This window comes from Castanea sativa, chromosome 9, assembly GCF_040712315.1.
Source record: "Castanea sativa cultivar Marrone di Chiusa Pesio chromosome 9, ASM4071231v1".
NCBI classification, from domain to species: domain Eukaryota; kingdom Viridiplantae; phylum Streptophyta; class Magnoliopsida; order Fagales; family Fagaceae; genus Castanea; species Castanea sativa.
In genome coordinates, this window is record NC_134021.1 from 42,320,627 (window position 1) to 42,340,834 (window position 20,208).

The following is a 20,208-nucleotide window of genomic DNA, read 5'->3' on the forward strand; positions in this document are numbered from 1 at the left end:
AACAATTAAGAGATAGCGACTTCACAAAAAACTATCTCCATGAAGAGTTGAGGTAAAAGTGATGCAAATATTTATTCAAAACGCTAAACATTTGCTTCTAAAGAGACTGGCAACATGACTTTTTCAGAAATAAAATAAAACAACATCGACAAGGGAAATATAAATAACTTAACCTATTTCTAAGAACTTTGCAAGCCTATAGATGCTCCTTATTATCAAAAGTGACAGAAGATTGACCCCATCCTCAAGATGAGTTGGCAAAGTACACATAAGAATGGCAAGAATGAAAACCCAAGCTATACAGAATCAACATTATCCATCCAAGTTTAAGCAAAGCAAATAACCTATTAGACCATGCATGTAAGAAGAAAGACATAAATGTCAATTTTTTCTCCACATCCCACCTTAAACAGCTACTAAGGAATTTTTAAAGTTTGAGCATGATAGTAATAATCTACCAGGAGTATCATATATTAAAGATCTGGTCCTTGAACATGATATTAATTACCTACATGGAGTAACATATATTAAAAACCTATAGAAAGTATCCAAAACCTTGAACATGATAGTAACAAGAGAAGGTTGAGACTTTCCTTGCTGCATGTTGTTTCTGAGTTCATAAACTGCAATGTATTAAACCATGGAATCGTTAGATGAGTATATATTGAAGGAAACCCATTGGTACTAAGAAATGTTTTCTCTTGATTTTGTTAGGCACCATACTTTGTATAATTGGAAACAATATGTTTCAATCCGCAACAAAAGATTGTATCATGTACAATTCTTTCAACACTTAATAATATTTGATATGTAGAGGAACTTAGCTTGCTAATCAAGCTTTTGTTCAAGAAGAACAAAGCATATAGTCAATTTAAAACCTGAAGGTATAGCAAGTATAATCTCATACTCACAAATGGATTTTAAAATTCTAATGCAAGACATCGTTTAGTACCAACAATTAAACAAATTGAATATTTGAGAATTGAAATTAAAATTAATAATATATTAAAAGTTAATACATATAGCAAGATTAGATAGCAATAATCTTTTTTTTTTTAAAACGATGTCTTGGTTAATTGTTGTTTATTGTAATTTAATTCAATAAACAGTCACATTCAAATGGCAAAAAAAAAACCAAAAAAAAAAACCACAGCTTTAGCTTTGAAAGATTAAAAAAAAAACAGAACAAACGTAGAAGAGAGAAGATTTTAGCCCTTACCTATTAGCAAGTAAATTTGACCGATCTGAGCCAACCTCTCACTCATAATTTCTCCTCAATTCAGGACAACCGATAATCTTCAGTTCTCTTAGGGCAGTGAGGTGGTTCATAACTTCTAGTAGGGATGATAATTTTGGGCTGAACGAAATCTAAAGTTTGCGAAGTGAACTGAGATTGGGAAGCCACTCTAGCAATACTGCCAAGTTCTCACAACAAGAAATATCTAAAAACTGTAGAGTGTTGGCTGATCAGGGGTTGATGGTATTCTTTTTTCTTTTTTGGGTTGAAATTCAAGATAGGTCAAGTCTGGGTTTGCAAATTTTCAACCGAAGTAACTCAGCTCAATCCACACTTTTCACACTTTTTATAGTCTAAAAAATACAATCTGTTGAAAAAAGGAAACTGTTGATATTTTTTGTTTGATCAAAGGACACTTAGGAAACAGTGAAGCAACTACTTAAATAAAACAAAAACAAAAACAACAACAAAGCAACTACCTGAAAGAACTACAATGCATTTTTATTGCAAGACCCGAAGCACAAATTTAAAGCTCAGATATTCTTGACTTACAACAAAAAGCACTCCAAGGCAAAAACTGTCATATTAAATCTAATGTACACCCAAAAGAAGAAAAAGGCAATCCTAACATGCCAAGAACTTGGTGTGATCTTACAAAGTTGTGCCTATAAACACAAAATTCGCTAGTAATCATTTTGTTAAGTTCACTATCATCATCACTGACAAGACAGCACCAGTAGATCTCCTTATTGTTGTTCATGTTCATAAGATGTCAATCTTCAAATTGGTAGCACTGTTCTGGTTATGCTAACAATTTTAATATTTACAATTACATGTTTCTATGTACAAAGCATTGATAACTGTCAATTAATAGCTGTAATAGGATCATTCATAAAGAAAATAGTGACTGTCCAGAGAAACCATTCAGAAAGAACAAGGCAGTAGGGGCTTCTATTCATACTAAGCATCAAGCAATGTGAAATGGCTTAGTTCTGCATTCTTGAGCAGAATTTTTGGATGCAATTGTATCTCGCATTTGAGGATTAATTGCAAGATGGGCTTCATTTAAGAGATTATCAGCTATGATTAGATATTAGTCATCTAAACATATAGATTAACAGCAATTGAATTATACATATATTTCTAATTAGTAGCCAGAAAAGTGGGAAAATTCCACCAAAAAAGAGTTCACCAAAAGGGTGGTTTTTTTTAAACATTAGCCTCAATAGAATTATGCTGAACATAGGTGATGAAATAATAATAGAAATATCTTACTCCATGGACCATGGTTTGTTGAAGTCCTCTGGACTATTGGGACTAGAATTAGTAAATAATCTACTCATTAAGGTCCAACATCCCTTGATAGAGCAATAAGCACTAAAATACGCATGAAATTTTGCAGAAGGATCTATAATTATGTAATTACAGTACATAGAACAGTCAAGGGTTCTGGGATCTATGTACATTGAATCATTGGATTTCATTCAAAATGATGGGTTAAAAAGAAGTTTCTTGTTTTCCTTGGCAAACCAAACTAATTCAAGTCATACCTAAAACATCAATCACAAAGTACAAGAGGACAAAATTAGTATGCACCTCCAAACTTTTGAGCTTCCTTGATGATATGAAGGGCAAGTGTTGTTTTTCCAAAAGCCTCTCGCCCATAAATTTCAACAATTCATCCCTACAAAGTGCAGAGTAAATCTCTCACCACACCAGTAATGACACTACTCCTTTTTTTTGTAACTAAACATAAACTTTGAGGTCAAAATCATTAACATACATTCACCAAGAAGTAACTGGTTCATAAGTCATAACATAAGTAGTACATTTTCAAGCTCTTTTTAATTTTTATATGTTCACAGATTGCAATTCAAATTTTCATGAAACAATACTCATCAGTTGAGTATCATAATCATGACATGCAAAGACCCTTCTTTATATATTGATTTTTTTTTTTTAATAATTTAATAATTAAAACAAAGGAGGGGAGATTTGAACCCTAGATGTCTTGAAGATACCAGGAGGTGCCAACCACTTGAGCTAACAAGCTCTTGGCTATAATGAATTAATAGTTAAGAGACTCAAAATGAAATGATTGACCATGCATGCAATGCTATTTTTTCCTCCACATCCCACCTCAAAAAGCTACTAATGAATTCCTAAAAACTTGAGTACAATGTTAAGAACCTACATGGAGTACCATATATTATGGAACTATAGTAAGTACCCAAAACCTAGAACACAACAGTGACAAGAACACAAATCTAGAAGTCAAAACAGTTCATTTCTTGAACATAATGTTAAGAATTGACAGGGAATACTGTTTCTTTTTTGGATTGAGTAAAATTTAAGGGAGTACTATGTAGTCCATCATAGTTTCATACTTGTATCCTAGATATGTTTAAGCATTAGATGTTGGGCATCAACAACTAAACAAACACACGCACATATATTAGTATATTACACACTAAAAAATTAAAGGGCACTTATGCTTTTTTGGGGGGGTAGGGGGGATTGTTTAGTGGATTTAGCCTTAGTAATATCCAACCACAATCCAGGTCTAAGCATGAAGTGAGATCTCACGAAAAAAAAAAAAAAGGCTTCCCACCAAAAACTATATAAAATCTCTCTCTAGTGTTCACTTTGTACAAATAACTAAAATTCATCTTTTTGGTTCATAACAACTATGGAATTAATAATTAAGAGTTTAAAATTCCATTTTGCTGAAAAATTAAACAAAATTACCATTCTTAATTCATTGAGCCTAATACCCAACAACATTAGAGTATGTACAGTCAGATACGTAATAAAAGGTAATTATAACATATATGCTCTGCACCAATATTTTTTAATTCATATTAAAATTAACATAGTGAAGATCTAGGTAGAAGAAGCTACAAATCTAGCCATCTGTATCAAAAAAAAAAAAAAAAAGGATAGCTAACCGTACAAGGTCAAACACATATGTCCCACACATCTCTTTCGGTATAATGCACTAGGAATTTGTTTGTCTCTTGCGTATCTGTGGGGTGTGTAACTATGCATATACTCATACGAAATATGTGGCAAGAGAAAATTTTTGTTTTTTGAATAATCACCTTTGGTAATCCTCCAATCCCAAGAGCTATATCAAGCTTCAATGAGCCAATAGAAATCACTAGTGCATGTCATGAGCTAAAAAACTGTTGTAATGACAACATATATTCTCTACCAAAATCACTTGCAAGTCTTGAGAGAGCTAGACATAACAATGTGTCTTTCTTTGTAGCTGTGATATCATCGAGGAGTTCGTCACATTCAAATTCTGAAACTTCAGCTGAGAAAATGAAAAACATTAGAATTTACGAATTAGAGCAAACCAATCATATACATCTACGAATTTTAATAAGAAGATAATTTAAAAAATGGCATCAGTGGATATCATAGGTGCATGTCGTGAGCTAAAAAACCATTGCAATGACAACATAGATTCTCTACCAAAATCAACAGCAACTTTTGAGAGAGCCATGTATGACCTAAGAGAATGACTGACTCAATCAAGTGCGCACAGGTGAGACACTAAGCTACTTTAATGGCTAATTCAATGTCTTGCTTTGTTGCTTTCACATCATCATGGATTTTTTTTACATTCAAACTCCAAAATCTCACCACGAAAAGAAGTTTTAAGCTAAAGGAATCCATTTTCCTTAGAAGAATCTTCCACGAAAACCTGACAAAACTTCAGAAACAAGAGGCATCAATTATATTCAAAATTTTGTGAAATCTCAACAAACAATGGAGGCCAAATTTATAGGCAACTTATACACAATACTCACCAATATCTCCTTGGCATTGTCATCTTGATTTAGAACAATCTTCAGTCTTCAGTCCTCTTAGGGCACTAAGGTCACCCAGTAGACATGACAATTTTGGAAGTTTAAAATACCAAATTTTCAAAACAAATTGACATCCGGAACAATTGATGGCTAACTAGATTCTTGTGATTAGTTATTTTATTGTTGGCTAACCGGAACAATAGTCATCCACTTCCATCAAATTCAAATTTTCACATTGTTGGCTAACCAAATATTCTAATGTGATTAGTTATTTTATACCATACAACAAAGATCAAACTTCAAAAAAAAAAATTTCATTAAACAATAAAGCAAAACAAAAATTTTCATTTGAGTAACTCCAATAACCAAGAAGTAGGGACAAACAATCAATAACGCACACATGACTCAAGTCATTTAAACATTGTGCAAATTAGATAATACATGAAACATGAATGAAATCATAAGTACAAACACACATCACTCCATTAGTCATTACAAACACCAAATGCACACCACAATATTATTGAAATTAGTTACAATACAAGAGAAGGCTGAGACTTTCCATGCTGCATGAGTGCATATTATGGTTGAATAGATAAGCTGCAATGTTTTAAACCATGGAATCATTAGATTGAACACTAGATTGAACATTGAAAATTAAAAATTAAAAAAAAAATGTATTACCCTTGGCAATTTTAAGCACAAGGAACATCCTTTTTCTGAGAGAACAATCTCCCAAGACCACCTGTCAATTTAAAAACAAGAAGAATCAAATATATTCAAAATCGATTTCATACTTCCTTGATAATATGACTTTAAATTGCAAGTTACACATGGGTCAGGTCAATCTAAATTTCCTTTTTAATTTTATAATTTAGCATCACATCCATTCTTAGTAAGAATATACAGGCCAAGTAAGTTCATTAACACCATGTTTAGTTCACTTTTTTTTTTTAAGATGAATGTTCAGTACACTTTTAGAGAGAGGAAATGAAAAGATTACAAGATTTTAAAATTCTACGCTTGAGTTGTCAAAAGGGAGAGAAAGAAAAGAAAATAAAATTGAAGGAAGAATATTTTTTATTTTTCTATTAGGATACTTAAATCGTTCCTTCTAAAATACTTGAAATTTGCAGAACCCAAGAATAGAATTCATAATTCGTTTACTCTTTTATTTTCCATAGACTCAATCTTTAAAACAAAAAGGGAAAAATTGACAATTATCTTTTATATTTCATAACTTACCTTTTCACAAACACCAATGATAGTTGTTATCTAATCTTTGTTATAATAAAAAGAAAAAATTTGTCAATTTGTAGAAAGTGATTTCTTGGTTGGTTATTGTTTATTGTGATTTAATTCCATTAACAATCAGGATTAATAGACAAAAAAAAGCAAGTTCAGGTTAGAAGTAAGATAGAAAAACAGAGCATACATAGAAGAGGAAGAAGGTTTTAGTCCTTACCTACTTATACTCCCAAGTGAATTTGACCATCTTGCCCCAATCTTTGCCTACCTCTCGCTCACAATTTCTCCTCAATTCAGGACAATCAACAATCTGCAGTTCTCTTAGGGCAGTGAGGCGATCCATCCCTTGTGGTAGAGACGATAATTTTCGGCAACTATGAATTTGAAGCTTGCGAAGTGAACTGAGATCCGAAAGCCACTCTGGCAATACCGCCAAGTTCTCACAACCAAAAATAAGTAAAAACTGTAGAGTGTTGGCAGATCCTTTAAGCCATTGGGGCAAACTCACTAATTGTGGCAACCCGGAAATAGTGAGTTCTCGAAGCCTCATCGGGTAGTCATCCCCTTCCATTAAATTAATTTTTCTACAAAATGAAATACCCAGAGATTCCAACGCAGTTAGGTCTTTCATACCTTGTGGCAAACACTCTAGTTTATGACATTTAGAAAAGAACAATTCTCGAAGAGAACACATGCACCCGATTTCGTTGGCGGGTAAACACGTTTGTCTTGTCGTTATTTCAAAACATCTAAGGCTAACCATCTTTCTTATATCCCCTGGCAACTCTTCAAGATCTTCACAATCCCGTAATATCAAAGTTTCCAAATTTTGTAGATTGCAAATGGAGTCAGGCAATTTCTTGATATTCCTATTTCCACTTAAGTTGAGATATCTCAAATGCTTCAAAGTACCAATTGAGCTTGACAACGTTTCCAACTTTGAATATCTTAAATTTAGCAAGCGCAAGTGCTTAAATCTCAAGATGCATGTTTCCACCAATGTTTCATTAATATTAGTACCAAGGCTTTCATCACCGGGCCAATATTTAAATGAGAAATTAATAGTCTGCATGTTGTTACTCAATTTGTTTAAAAGGGTTATCGCTGCATCAACACTCAACTTATGGTCCAAAATTGAAACGTGTCTAGCCTTTTCAAAGTTGTTGATCTTATTAGTGTCTTGAATTAAGCAATAATCATTTTGTGCAACATATGATGCAAGATCATGTAACAAATCATGCATTTTAAATGACCAAAGAATATTGCCTTCATTATTAACTTCTTGAAAGAAAGATTTTGATAACAACTCTTTTAAATATTGTTCTCCAATATCTTCCAACTCTTCAGAATTTTTGTTGGACTTTTCGAGGAGCCCATTTGCCATCCAACACCGAATTAAGTCTACATTGTAATACCTAAAATCCTTTGGATATAATGAGCAATAAGCAAAACATTGTTTTAAATATGATGGCAATTTATTGTAACTCAATCTTAATGCAGGTAAAATGTCGTCTTCTTTTTGCTTTAATTTCCATATATCATTTTCCCTTATAGAGATCCAATCACGCTCCTCAATTTTAGAATAAAGTGAGCTCCCTAAAGTCTTCATAGCCAAAGGAACACCTCCACATTTTTTCACAATTTCCTCTCCAATCTTTACTAGATTTGGATATTGTTCATGCTCTCTTTCATTGAATGCGTATCTTAAGAACAATAACAAACAATCATTTTTTGGAAGACCTTTCATGTCATGGATTAGTCCAGGAGCCATCGTTGAGGCAACTTTGTGGCTACGTGTAGTGACAAGAATTTTACTTCCTTGTCTTCCTATTAACAAATTCTTAAGGTCAATCCATTTGTTACGATCCTCATTCCAGACATCATCCAAAACAATAAAGAATCTTTTTTCATTTAAAATACTTCGCAATCTAACTTGCACTTCCTCCAGACTCATTTTTTCACTAATCCCACCACCTGCCAATTTAAGCATTTCTTTTGCCAATTTTAAAACGTTGAAGTCTTCTGATACACACACCCAAATTTTGGGGTCAAAATTTTTAGCTACCCTTTCATCATTATACACCCATTGAGCAAGTCTAGTCTTGCCCAGACCTCCGATTCCCACAATAGAAATCACAGAAATGTTATCATTATCATTAGGGAGCATCAAAAGATCTATGATCTTTTGCTTGTCATCAGCCCTCCCAATAACATCACGATCACGAACAAAGGAGTGGGTCTCCCTGTACACAATACGATTATCATCGAATCGCACCTCAAGCTGAAATTGATCTCTATCCTTTGCTATCAAATCTAGCCTCTCTCTGATCTCCTTAACTCTATGACCCATTTTACAACGGAAGGCAAGCGAGTTAGAAGATGAAAAGAAACGACATACCTTTTTGCTAGTGCTTTCATATTTTTTCACCACTTGCCTCCGTAGATCTTCACACTCGAATTCATCCAGCACATCCATGGCATCAAGAAAGACAACTTTGAGCTGCTCCAGCCAAAGGCTCAGCTGGTGGTTTGTTGCTTGCTTCTCCTCAGCATCCAGCAGCACGGCTTGGACAGTGGACATGGTATCCTGAAGCTTTTTCAAATCGCTTGCAATGTTCCGTGTCAATGATATCTCTTGGTAAGCAAGGGAGCCTAGCTTCTCGATAACTTTTCCTGCAACGGAAAAGGCAAACTCCGTCATTTCTCTTTTTTGGAAGTAAATTAAGGGTTATGGTTGTTGTTATTTGATCAAATGAGGATGCTGTAAAGTGTCTATTGAAGTGGATTAAGGAAGGATTATGTCTGTTTGTACTTTGTTAAATGAGATTAATGTTGTCTCTGTTGGTGTGAACTAATCAAACATTTTGGAACTCACTTTGTCCCTTGCGTTTCCATGAAGGCATGCATGCTTGCTAGTGAAGTCAAGCACAAATACAATTTGCTTTATTCTCCAATTGTCTCACTCATTCCTTTCTCCAGTACTCAGACACTCCTACTTTATTCTCCATTTTTGTCTCCCGTCTCCAGTTAGACACTACGTACCCTCTCTAACTTGGTTCTTCGCCTTTTCCTGAAGTAAGCATGTCGATGAAGTAAAGCTCAAATTCTGTCTTTGCTCCACAAACTAAAGCTATGGAGTGCTAAAGGGGCAAATTCCTTCCTCTATATGGAAAAATTCTACAGTTCCTTTTCTTTTTTTTTCCCCAGTTAGATATTCTTTTGGCAAAAATCACAAGCAATGTGATCATTATACATTGTTCGATGGAATTTTAATACTAACATTTAGCCTTATGTATCCACTACTCTTTGTGTCCAAAAAAAAAAAGTACTCCTCAAGCAATGTGGGCATCATGTGGGACAATCCATCAATTAGGATAGGACGAAGATTATGACATTTTCATTTTACTCCAAAAGACAAGAAGGTATAATTACCCTTAATCACAAGGAACTAATTTGTAAATTGGCATTACGCTTTATTTTGCCTTTGTTTTGGAGTTAGCCTTTGCTTTAGGTTCGTTTACATATATCTTTAATAAATTGGGCAAAATACCAAAAAAAAAAAAAAAAAAAAACCCTAGAGTTTCATCATTTTATCTTCATTGAGGTGAGTGGATGAGAGTCTGTGAATTTCTCAATGAAAACATAAGGTGTCTGTAACAAAATTGTTGTGTCTCACTTCTATCGAATGTGATTGATTTACCACTTTATTATTAAAAATAATTTTTTTTAAATAGAATTTAATTATAAAAAGAAAAAAATGTGTTTTGATAATTAAAAATAAAAATGAAAGAAAAATTTTTTGATGAATAAGAAAATGGTGTTTGACCTGCAAACACAAAAAAGAAAAAAAAATACAAATAGCTTATGTATTTGCTTACATAGGCTCAATATTTTTACTTGAGTAATGCTAGAAACACAAACTTTTTTATAAAAAATAAAAATAAAAAAAATTTACAAACTGTTGATGTGGCGAGTAGCTATTGGTAAATGAAAAAATGATGTTAGTGCTGGGCCTAGATAAAAACCAATAAAAAGTTTCCCACAAAAACAATTTGTAAATATGTTGTAAAATAGTTTGACTGTAACATTAATTAGGAGTATAATGCAGAATTAAGTTGTATTAATGAGGTGCCCGTCTATCTCAATTCTCAACCACCAATTAGGTCATTTCACACACACACACACACAAAAAAACTAACAATTAGGTAATATTTTAAAAATATATATGTATTGTTAAGTGTTTAAACGTTTTTTATGAATTTAGTTTAATTCATGGAGCAAAATATCAGTCTGGATTGCATATTTGTAATATATGAATGTATACCAAACATTGTGATATTTGGTGTGGAGAAGCATATTGTATTAGTTTGAAATAAATAATGTCTGTATTCTGTAATGGTAGATATTCAAATCAAATAGCTCTTCCATCAAAAAATAAATATATATCAAATAGCTCTATGATAGTTCTTTCTCAATTTCCTTTAAACAAAAAAACAAAAAACAACGATATCCAAAGTTCGTCGGACACCTGACTATTCAGTTAGGTATCCCAATCCCACTTAATTTCATTTTTATTTTGCATAGATTTGCTTCATATGCAGCCACAAATCAAAGTGTGCTGCATTTACAAAATCATTGCAGGTATGTTGGCTTTCAAGAGTCATTGGTATTAGATTTTATTAATCTTGATATTTACAAATTATCAAAACTTATTTCTTTATCTGGATACTTGAAAATCTAGATGAAGGATTGACCCTTGATCCATCAAGACAATTAGAACTTGCAAGTGATTTTGTTATACCAATAAGAGGCCGGATAGTTTGTAACTTGCAATTGATTTCGTTACCCATCTTTATGGTCCAACTTACAATTGATGCTAACGGTAAAGCTTGACTGTTTGTAATTTGCTTTGGAGTTTGTAAATATAATAGTAGCCTTCTCGTACATGGTGAGAGTCTGCGACTAGTTAAATTAAGTGGCAATTCCATAAATTCAACCAAAGAAAGTCCTCATTGAAAACCCCTCATTGTAAGTCCCTTAGATTTGGGAGATATATTCAAAATTGAATTTCTACATTGAGATTCGCTACCACCGAAGGACTATTTTTTTTTTTTTTAATTTAAATCTTGAGCCTCTCAGGTTGAAGTTCTCACATATACATTACTAATTTTCAATTGAAAAATTACTGCCATGTCTCCATATTGATTCCATTGAGATATTGTTAGGTACATCATAACTAATTAAACTATAATTTAATTTCTCTCTAATAAGACCATGTACCTCTTTAAGCGGATATACACGGTTAACTTACTAATTTCAAAATACCATAACTTAAATAATTAATGATTAAGTAGCTCAGTTGTTTTATAGATACTAGGATAAATTGCAAATTACACTCCTAACGTTTGGGGTTACTTGAATTTTACACCCCAACGTTTCAGAACTTGGATTTTACACCCTAAAGTTTGATTCCGTTAGCAATTCACCCCCCACAATTAGTTTTTGCTTTAACTGACACATCACCATGCTGACATGTTTTATTTTTGCCAAATCAACCTCAAAATAAAAGTAAAAGCTGCTTTTAACTACTGGTTTCAATGAAAAGTAAAAGCTGACCTGACATACACAAAATAAAAGCCTAAAACTACACCGTTTCAGCCTAATTTCTAAAATCCCAAACCAAAATTCACGAAGGCAGCTCCCTCCCACCTCGCACGGTAGAGACCCATCGTGAACAACTCCACAGCAGCAGCCAAAGTGGTGGTCACAGCAGCAGCCACAGCGGCAGCCACAGTGAGTATCATTGCAACAAATTTACAAATAAAACAGTTCAGGTTAAACTTCTTCAGTGAAACCCATTAGATTTGAACAATCAAGTCAAGGGAACTAAAGGGTATGAAGGTCTGATAAAAAGAAAAGTGAATGATAATAATACAAAAATTACCATGCTTCTAAAAGAAGCTAGAGTTTACAAATAAAACAGTTCAGGTTAAACTTCTTCAGTGAAACCCATTAGATTTGAACAATCAAGTCAAGGGAACTAAAGGGTATGAAGGTCTGATAAAAAGAAAAGTGAATGATAATAATACAAAAATTACCATGCTTCTAAAAGAAGCTAGAGTTTACGGTTTATCACTAAGTAAATCACTAAGAAACAAGCAAGCTTTGGCAATTGGCTAGTGCTTTGACGCCAACAAATTTGAAAATGCGGAATCTGTATAGGTAAATCACTTTCTCCCTCTGTAATCTGTTTCCACTATTTTTAGCTTCTACAACTTTTTTCCAGATTCAACCTTAGCCAATACAACAATTCTTCCATTTAAAAGAAATAAATAATTGTTGTGGGTTCAAAAATTTGTCAAAGAAAGAGAAATAGAGCTGGAGAGGAGAGAAAGAGTTCTCACTGAAGCCGCCGTTGTGGCTGCCGCTTTGACCGCCGATGTGGCTACTACTGTGGAGCTGTTCTGCTGTGTGTTCATGATGGATCTCTGCCATGCAAGGTGGGAGGGAGCTGCCTTCGTGAGTTTTGGTTTGGTATTTTAGAAGTTAGGCTGAAACGGTGTAGTTTTAGGCTTTTAGTTTTGTGTATGCCAGGTCTGTTTTTATTTTTCATTGAAACTACGTAGCTTTGAGGTTGATTTGGCAAAAACAAAACATGTCAGCATGGTGATGTGTCAGTTAACAGCAAAAACTAACTGTAAGGGGTGAATCGCTAACGGAACCAAGCTTCAGGATGTAAAATTCAAGTTCTAAAACTTTAGGGTGTGAAATCCAAACAACCCCAAACGTCAAGGGTGTAATTTGCAATTTAGCCTAGATAATATCAGCTGTTTGTGGTGTGTTATTGTGTAAAACCTCATTCTCTCTTCCTTGTGTGTGCATGCATGTCTTTGCTTTTCAAAAAATAAAATCCGCAACTATCATTTAATTAGAAACTTATTGAAGCGTGGGTAAATTCACATATGACAGGCCTCCTAGGCATGAGGATAAACTGCTTAGCCCGTCAGAGGTGAAAAGCCCCTGAATTACCCAGTAACTAGTTCTGGCGAGTGGGGTCAATTGCTCGTAAGAGTTTGATTAATAGTAAGGATTGTTGTACAGTATGTACTGCGACATGCAACTAATCTAAGTGAAGTTCACCTATGTCATCAATAAAAAAAATTCACATATGACAGAAAAACCCAATGTTATCCGTTACTCATGGCGTTCTATCTTCATAGAATTCACATGGACCTACGGCTACAAGGAAAAGTTGTGGGTTTTTTTTTTTCTCTTTTTTTGGAGGTCAAGTGTGTACATGGCATTTCTAGTACATTCCATTACCCTGTACAATTCCTTAAATAGAGTACATTAAATTTCTCAATTAAATTTAAACACATCATATAGTTGCATTGAATTTAATTAAGAAATTATAATAATGTTTAGGCTTCATTGAAAAATAGCATGCAACCATGTGGTTGTAGTTACTTGAAATACGTAATATAATGCATTTACGAAACCATACTTAAAGCTTTACACAAAAGCATTACTCATTGACATTGGCCACTGCTTAAAAACCAATGGTGCCCGGGCTTCATATTTTAATCCCAAAATGTGATTTGGAACCCTTTAATCTCAACTTCACTCGTGACATTATTCCCTAAGCAAACAGGACAGTTAATCCTGTGTTCTATCTGACAAAATACACATTTGCTCAACTCATAGTTACGTACTTTGTGTTAATATAAGCTCGTTCAACATTTATTTTTCATAAGTAATAAAGTTTTATTAATAACAAGAATCGAGTCACCCAATAACAAAAACCGAGTCACACAAGTATACAAGACGTATATGACTAGGGACCATACACAAATTACATAATTCTATCAAATTAGTAATTGAATAAATATAAGCATGTTCAACATTATTCATCTATAATAACACCCATTGAATTCAAAATACAACATTAAATCAAACAAAATCCTAACCTTCCATGTCTAATAATCATACCTTAGGTGTTCTCATCATGATGCAAAACTTGGAGATGACTTCAATTTCTTTGGTGGTGGGTTCCCTCCCGAGATCAGCACATATGAGTAGAAGCAGAGCATTGCAGCACTTTTAAGGACAAAAACACAGAATACAGTTAGATTCAAAATAGATTCTAGAAACTGAACTCTCTTTTCAAAAGAAAAAAACATTGGCAGTCAGATATTGCAATACCTAATAGCAGCGTAAAAACCTGTTGGAAATACTTTCTTTGTCTGCATCCACAATACAATTATAAAGTTAGAAACAATGAATCAACTAGCTAATGAGTAAGATGAATTTTTCTGCTCATGTGATGTAATACCAATGAGTAGCTCTGAAAGTTCTTCCAAAGAAGTGCCGCTGAGAGTGCTACAAATTTAGAGGTATACAAAGTTAGTATAGGACTATCTCCCAAAATATCCATAACTTAAATACAGGCAATAACAAAACATATATCAAGACTAAAACTGGACGGAAGTCACAGACATATCAGAACCTGCTTGTCCTAGAATGAAGGGCAAACTGGATTTTCCTTGCCTCCAGATCTTTAAGCTAAAGGTGCTGAGAGCTAGCAAAGCACCTCCAAAGAGCACACCAGTGCTCAAAGTTGCAAGATTTCTTGAGAAAACAAAACCAAGAAGTCCACCACTTAAAACCAGTCCACCTGTAACAAAATATAAGTTAAAAGTTATTAGTAAGTATTCATTTATAGAGGGAAAAAAATATGTGAGCAGGTATTTGTACAGTTAACATACTTATCACTAGCAATGTGGGCAGAAGTGAATCGTTCACAGATCAAAATGCTGCTAAAACATTTTATTGGAACACTTAAAAATATATGTGTGTGTGTGTGTGTGTGTGTGTGTGTGTGTGGTCTCAATCAGCAAATGTACAAAAGTTGTAGCAGGTAAGAGTAATTTTGATTTTGCAATGAAGACAATGCTCCAACAGATTCATGTTGATAATAATACATAAACAACTGTGACAATCAAAATGCTTTGAGTAAGGGGTCAACTTTGAACAGCTTGTGATATAAAATTGCATTTCAACTGGTGTTTGAGGAGTCTACTAATCCTTAGCAGACTTCAGTTCATCTGATCATCATCGTTCATGTATCAGAATTATCAAGGTCTAATATCAAAGCTTGGTCTTTTGAATGAGATGCATATTACTATTAATTGGTTGCCAATGAGGACTAGTTCAATTGGCACCTACTCCCCTTATAAGTTCTATGTGTAAGGTGAGGTTGTGGATTCATGACCTATTAGATGCATTAAAAAATAATAATAAATAAATAAATCTTGAACCCACGACCTCACCCTTTATCCCATTATTTGGGAATCAAGCAATAGCTCATTGGTTATATATCATAGAAATCATAACCAACTAATCAAGTATGTCAGTCAACTTAACAGGCAAAATGTTCTAAGAAGTACAATATTCTGCTTATGAAATAATTTCTCAATATAATCAAGATTAAAATCCAACAGTGACATTTAAGATATCTCAAACATTGCCCAAAGTAAATTTTGCAAACCGCTGCCTGCCTAAAAAGAGTTGAAATATAACTAAAACCATGGCAAGAGAATTAGAAAATTTCCCATATTAACTATTAAGACTACAATAAATTGAATAAAAAAACTGTTCAAAACCTGCATGGATGAATTACAACCAACCATAGAACTCCAATTTTGACACCCTCAAGATGTCAATTAGGTTACCATATGGTCCACAACATTCAACATGGCCACATTAATCAATTGACAAGCTTGAACCAACAAATAAGGTCAGCAACTCTCTTTGAGAATTATTTCCAAAACCTTTTCTCCCCATGCTCAATTCTAAAGTATTTGGTTATACAAGACCCGGTAGCCCCCAACGCTCCTGCAAGGCCAAGAGGTGCTTAAAAAATCCCAAATAAAAGTTAAAAGTTTCATAAACCCAAGACTTGAAGGAGACAAGCACCCAGTGAAATTTCATTTTAAACAAGGACATAATATTTCATAGCTTTCAGATATCTTATGTCACTCTAACAGACCAATCTAAAAAATTCTAGTGTTTTAAGCAAGATTCCATTCCAAATTACCAAGCTATACGATGAAAAGTTTTTAATCCATGCTCCTTTCTTCTCTTTTCCCCTGGTCCTTTTTGATCCATGTTCTTTTCTTCTCTTTTCCCCTGGTCTTTTTTCTCCCAGGTTAAAGATGTAAAGCAGTCCACTATAACTCTCCAAGTTTTCATGTTAGTTGTAACACTTTCTTTGAATTGAAACCATTAGAAATTCCCTATCCCTTATGTTATTAATAGGTCTATTCCCTCAGCATGCAAATCGAAATACAATGACAGATGAAAACAAATTTTACATTACAGTATATGTACTTCTAGTTCCACTTGATCCTACAACTTATATATGATGCTTAAGTCACCTACTTGCTTTTTCTATGTTTTTTTTCAATTTTAATTTTTATAAGTAGCAAAGAACATTTAAGAAAAAGAAAGGGCACAGCCATAGTAGACAGGATGTATACCAGCGATATGTAAGAGAAAAATAAACCTAAGATCCAAAACTACAAAGATCCATAAATTTCCAAGAAAGAGAATGAAACTCAACCCCTTATTCGCTTTTGATCTACTTCTATCTTAAAATGCTTCTATGAACTACTCAACAACTTTACATCCGATTAATGATTTTCTTAAAGAAAAATATGGTGGCTAAGGATCACTCATGCTTAGTGTATTGCATTTTAAGGTCTTGAGTATTGGGGATAAGACTGTCAACCAATCAAAGAATTTTTTAAAACTTTAAAAGTTTTGTTTGACATAATTTTAATCAACTTAAGATGACCAGTAAAACTAGCGCTGAATAAAACATTAAATAATTTCATGTTAAAAAAAGGTGAGTGCAATCTATCAAATCTCTTTGATGTAGTGAAGTTAACAATTGAGGTTTTTGCTAAATTCATGTGCACTTACCATAAGGGATGCCAAAACAAAAATCATGGATTTTTGCTGCCCTTTTTTGTTGAATAACACCATTTTCTTGCATTGGCTCACTTGATCCCAAATTTCCAGTAACATCTTCTTCTATATCTGGATATGACTTTGACGTCCCTTCAACATGCAATTTCGATGCATCAGCTGTATAACTTAGAGTAGTCTTAATCTCAGAACTGGTAGCATCTGTCCCATGCCCTTCAAGGCTCATACAAACTATAAACTAGATAACAAATTTTTTTTAGTTAACCTCATGTAATTGTTCCATTAGACAGCCATTTTAATTAACAAGACAATTGCACACAATCACACATATAAAGCAGTCTAACCTTGTTTATCAAAAAAAAAGCAGTCTAACCTTTTAGCAAACACTGAAACAATAGATAAACACACATTAATGCATAGGAACTGTACTTGCCAATGCCCTTCTACTCTATAAGCAGTCTGGCCATATGAAGCAGTATTTTTTTTAGACATAAAGCGAAAAACAACAGCAACCAAGCCTTAATCCCAAACATATTGGGATCGACCATGGATCCTTAATAGACTAGTGAGAGTTGGCCACATATATATAAAGTGAAAAACATAATTTGAAAATATGAAAAAACTTGAGGACAAATATGGAAGCAATCGATATCCCATTAAAAAAAATTGTACTTTCCAAGTCAATGACCTCGACTTCGAAAGGAACTTCCTTCCCATAAGAACAGGAGCAAGTAAGGTCATGGACTCAAAACCAACTAGGTGCGTGTGTGACTTAGCAAAACAAAAGTCGTACACAATACACAAAGCTCCCACTTTTTGCCAGGTTTGGGAGAAATAATTAGTAAGCAGCTTTACCCCCATGTTTTTGGAGAGGCTGTTTCCCAGACTCAAACACAAGACCTATTGCTTTTGATGGAAGGCACCGGCCATCGCACCAAAGCCCGACCTCTGACTTACCAAAACAAACCAAAAATAAAAGTACCTTCAAAACTCCCAGGAGATGCTCTTAACATTTTCATGTGACAATTCCATAAAATCACATGCACAGAATTGTATTTTAACCTTAATAGCAAGTTATCAAATCAGATCAATCACACAAAGTGGTATAGGTAAAAACCTCCAATACAAACAACCAATTGCAGAGAAGCATATATAAAACCAAAGTCAGCATATCAAACACTACCTAATTATTAGAAACAACAACAAAACCTTAGTCCCAAAATTTGGGGTCGGCTATATGAATTCTTTTTCTTCATTCTATCCTATCTGAAAGTCACGCTCTCTGTTACTTCCCTAATTGACATATCTTTATTTATTACTTCTACAAATGTTACTTTTGGCCTTCCTCCACCTTTTTTCCTTCCCTCAACATGGATCAACTCACTCTCTTACTGGTTCATGACTCGCTCTCCTCTAAACATGACCAAAACAGCTCAAGCGACTTGCCCTCGTTCCTTCATCAATAGGGGCTACCCCTATCTTTAAACGGATTTCCTCATTTTGAATTCTACACTTTCCAGGTATTCTCACTCATGTATCTTAACATTCTCATCTCCCCTACACTAATTTTACCTAATAATTAGAAAATAAAAAATAAAATAAAAAACCCAGAAAGACAAGCACAACCAGACCAACATTCTAGTAGTTACCCAAAAACAAAAATGAATTAACTAAATTGAATTGAATTGAATTCCTTATTTAATTTGTGGATCAAAACCCCAGAATCAAATTATACATAAAAATACAAAATTTACAAACACCCAACTCAAAAAGTTACAACCTTTTGTTATCAGAAGCACAAAAAGTAGTAGTGAGAATCGAAACGACAGCGTTTCACGATCGAGCGAGAGAGAGAGAGAGAGAAAGAGAGTACCTTGGAGCGGAGTGAAGGGCTTGGAAATGAAAGCCTCTGTAGCCTCACACTGCGGTTGAGCGCGGAGAAGCACGAGAGCTGAGACTGAGAGATCGTCGCGGCCATGGCTGTGTGCCAAAGAGAGAGAGAGAGAGAGAGAGAGAGTTGATTTTTGAGCTTGCCGTTGATTTTTTTTATTTTTTTTTTTAATTTGGGTTTTACTTTTAAGCTTATGAATAAAACATTTCTTTCAAAATTGTCAATGGAGACAGAGAGAGATACAAGAGTAGATCGCTTGAAAATCTCCGCATCTAACCCAAAAAAATTACCATAATTTTTAATTTTGTTTTGATATCAATTGTTATATGTTGGGAAATGTTATAATTTTAATTTTATTATAACAAATGTCCGATAATAAGATTAGTTTGTTTTAGAGTTTCTATAAGTTTATTTTTAGAATATCACTTTGTTGATACAATAGTTTTTTTTTTTTTTTTTTTTAAGGACGGTTAAAATTTTAATGTAGTTTAATTTTTAAAATAAATAAATTCATCAAATTATATACATATATATAGGGCTGTTCAAATTTAACTGAACCTCATAAACCCGCTCGACCTACAACCATATAATTTGAGCAGTGATTTGATCGACGGGGGGTGTTGACCTACAAGAACCAATATAATTGGTTCGAGTGGTAGGTTCTCTATGCATAGACAGAGTTTGATCAATCGGACCATCAAAAGTTAATCGTAGTTGCTGTTTGTCATCGTCCTCAACTCCATTGCTTTTCTCTATTCAAGTTTTCATAAGATCTGTGAAGAACAACACCAATTTGACGAAGATCTACCAGATCTGACAAGATCTCTACCAAATCTGGAGAGATCTCATCAAAATCAAAGTTTAAAGAGATACTCGATTCAACCAATTTGACCGTTCCAAATCAGATTTCTTTTTTGGTTGGCAACTCATATTCCTCTAGTTGGTGTTGGGTAAGTGTTTCTTAAACCCGATCCAGTCAAGTTAAGTGCGAGTTTAGGGGAAATCCAGCCAAGCCTAACTCGTGG

The 20,208-nt window shown here is 33.8% G+C and overlaps 2 protein-coding genes across 3 annotated transcripts; both read right to left on the minus strand.

Annotated features, from left to right (window-relative positions):
* Nucleotides 1-5,380: 5,380 nt before the first annotated feature.
* LOC142611340 (putative disease resistance protein RGA1) lies at nt 5,381-9,039 on the minus strand. The gene is made up of 3 exons (XM_075783452.1): nt 6,521-9,039; nt 5,740-5,800; nt 5,381-5,655 (listed from the first exon to the last, which is right to left on the minus strand). The coding sequence occupies exon 1, from the start codon at nt 9,002-9,004 to the stop codon at nt 6,521-6,523; it is 2,484 nt and encodes an 827-aa protein (XP_075639567.1). The 5' UTR covers nt 9,005-9,039; the 3' UTR covers nt 5,381-5,655; nt 5,740-5,800.
* Nucleotides 9,040-14,042: 5,003 nt separating this feature from the next.
* On the minus strand, nt 14,043-19,418 carry LOC142610643 (protein FATTY ACID EXPORT 1, chloroplastic). 2 transcript variants are annotated; one of them, XM_075782516.1, is made up of 6 exons: nt 19,166-19,418; nt 17,287-17,530; nt 14,810-14,977; nt 14,636-14,682; nt 14,506-14,546; nt 14,043-14,400 (listed from the first exon to the last, which is right to left on the minus strand). In XM_075782516.1, exons 1-6 carry the CDS (start codon nt 19,268-19,270, stop codon nt 14,307-14,309), a joined length of 699 nt encoding a protein of 232 aa, XP_075638631.1. In that variant the 5' UTR covers nt 19,271-19,418; the 3' UTR covers nt 14,043-14,306. The 2 variants fall into 2 exon arrangements, with proteins under 2 accessions (XP_075638631.1, XP_075638632.1); XM_075782517.1 differs by having other exon boundaries at nt 14,800-14,977; nt 19,166-19,391.
* Nucleotides 19,419-20,208: the final 790 nt, after the last annotated feature.

Excerpts from the sequence above, each read along its gene's own strand:
- LOC142611340 (XM_075783452.1), bottom strand. The coding sequence starts at position 9,004 with ATGACGGAGTTTGCCTTTTCCGTTGCAGGAAAAGTTATCGAGAAGCTA.
- LOC142610643 (XM_075782516.1), bottom strand. The coding sequence starts at position 19,270 with ATGGCCGCGACGATCTCTCAGTCTCAGCTCTCGTGCTTCTCCGCGCTC. Across the intron at positions 17,531-19,165 it reads GCCCTTCACTCCGCTCCAAG|TTTATAGTTTGTATGAGCCT; the intron begins GTACTCTCTTTC and ends TTTGTTATCTAG. Across the intron at positions 14,683-14,809 it reads CTTCATTCTAGGACAAGCAG|CACTCTCAGCGGCACTTCTT; the intron begins GTTCTGATATGT and ends CTAAATTTGTAG.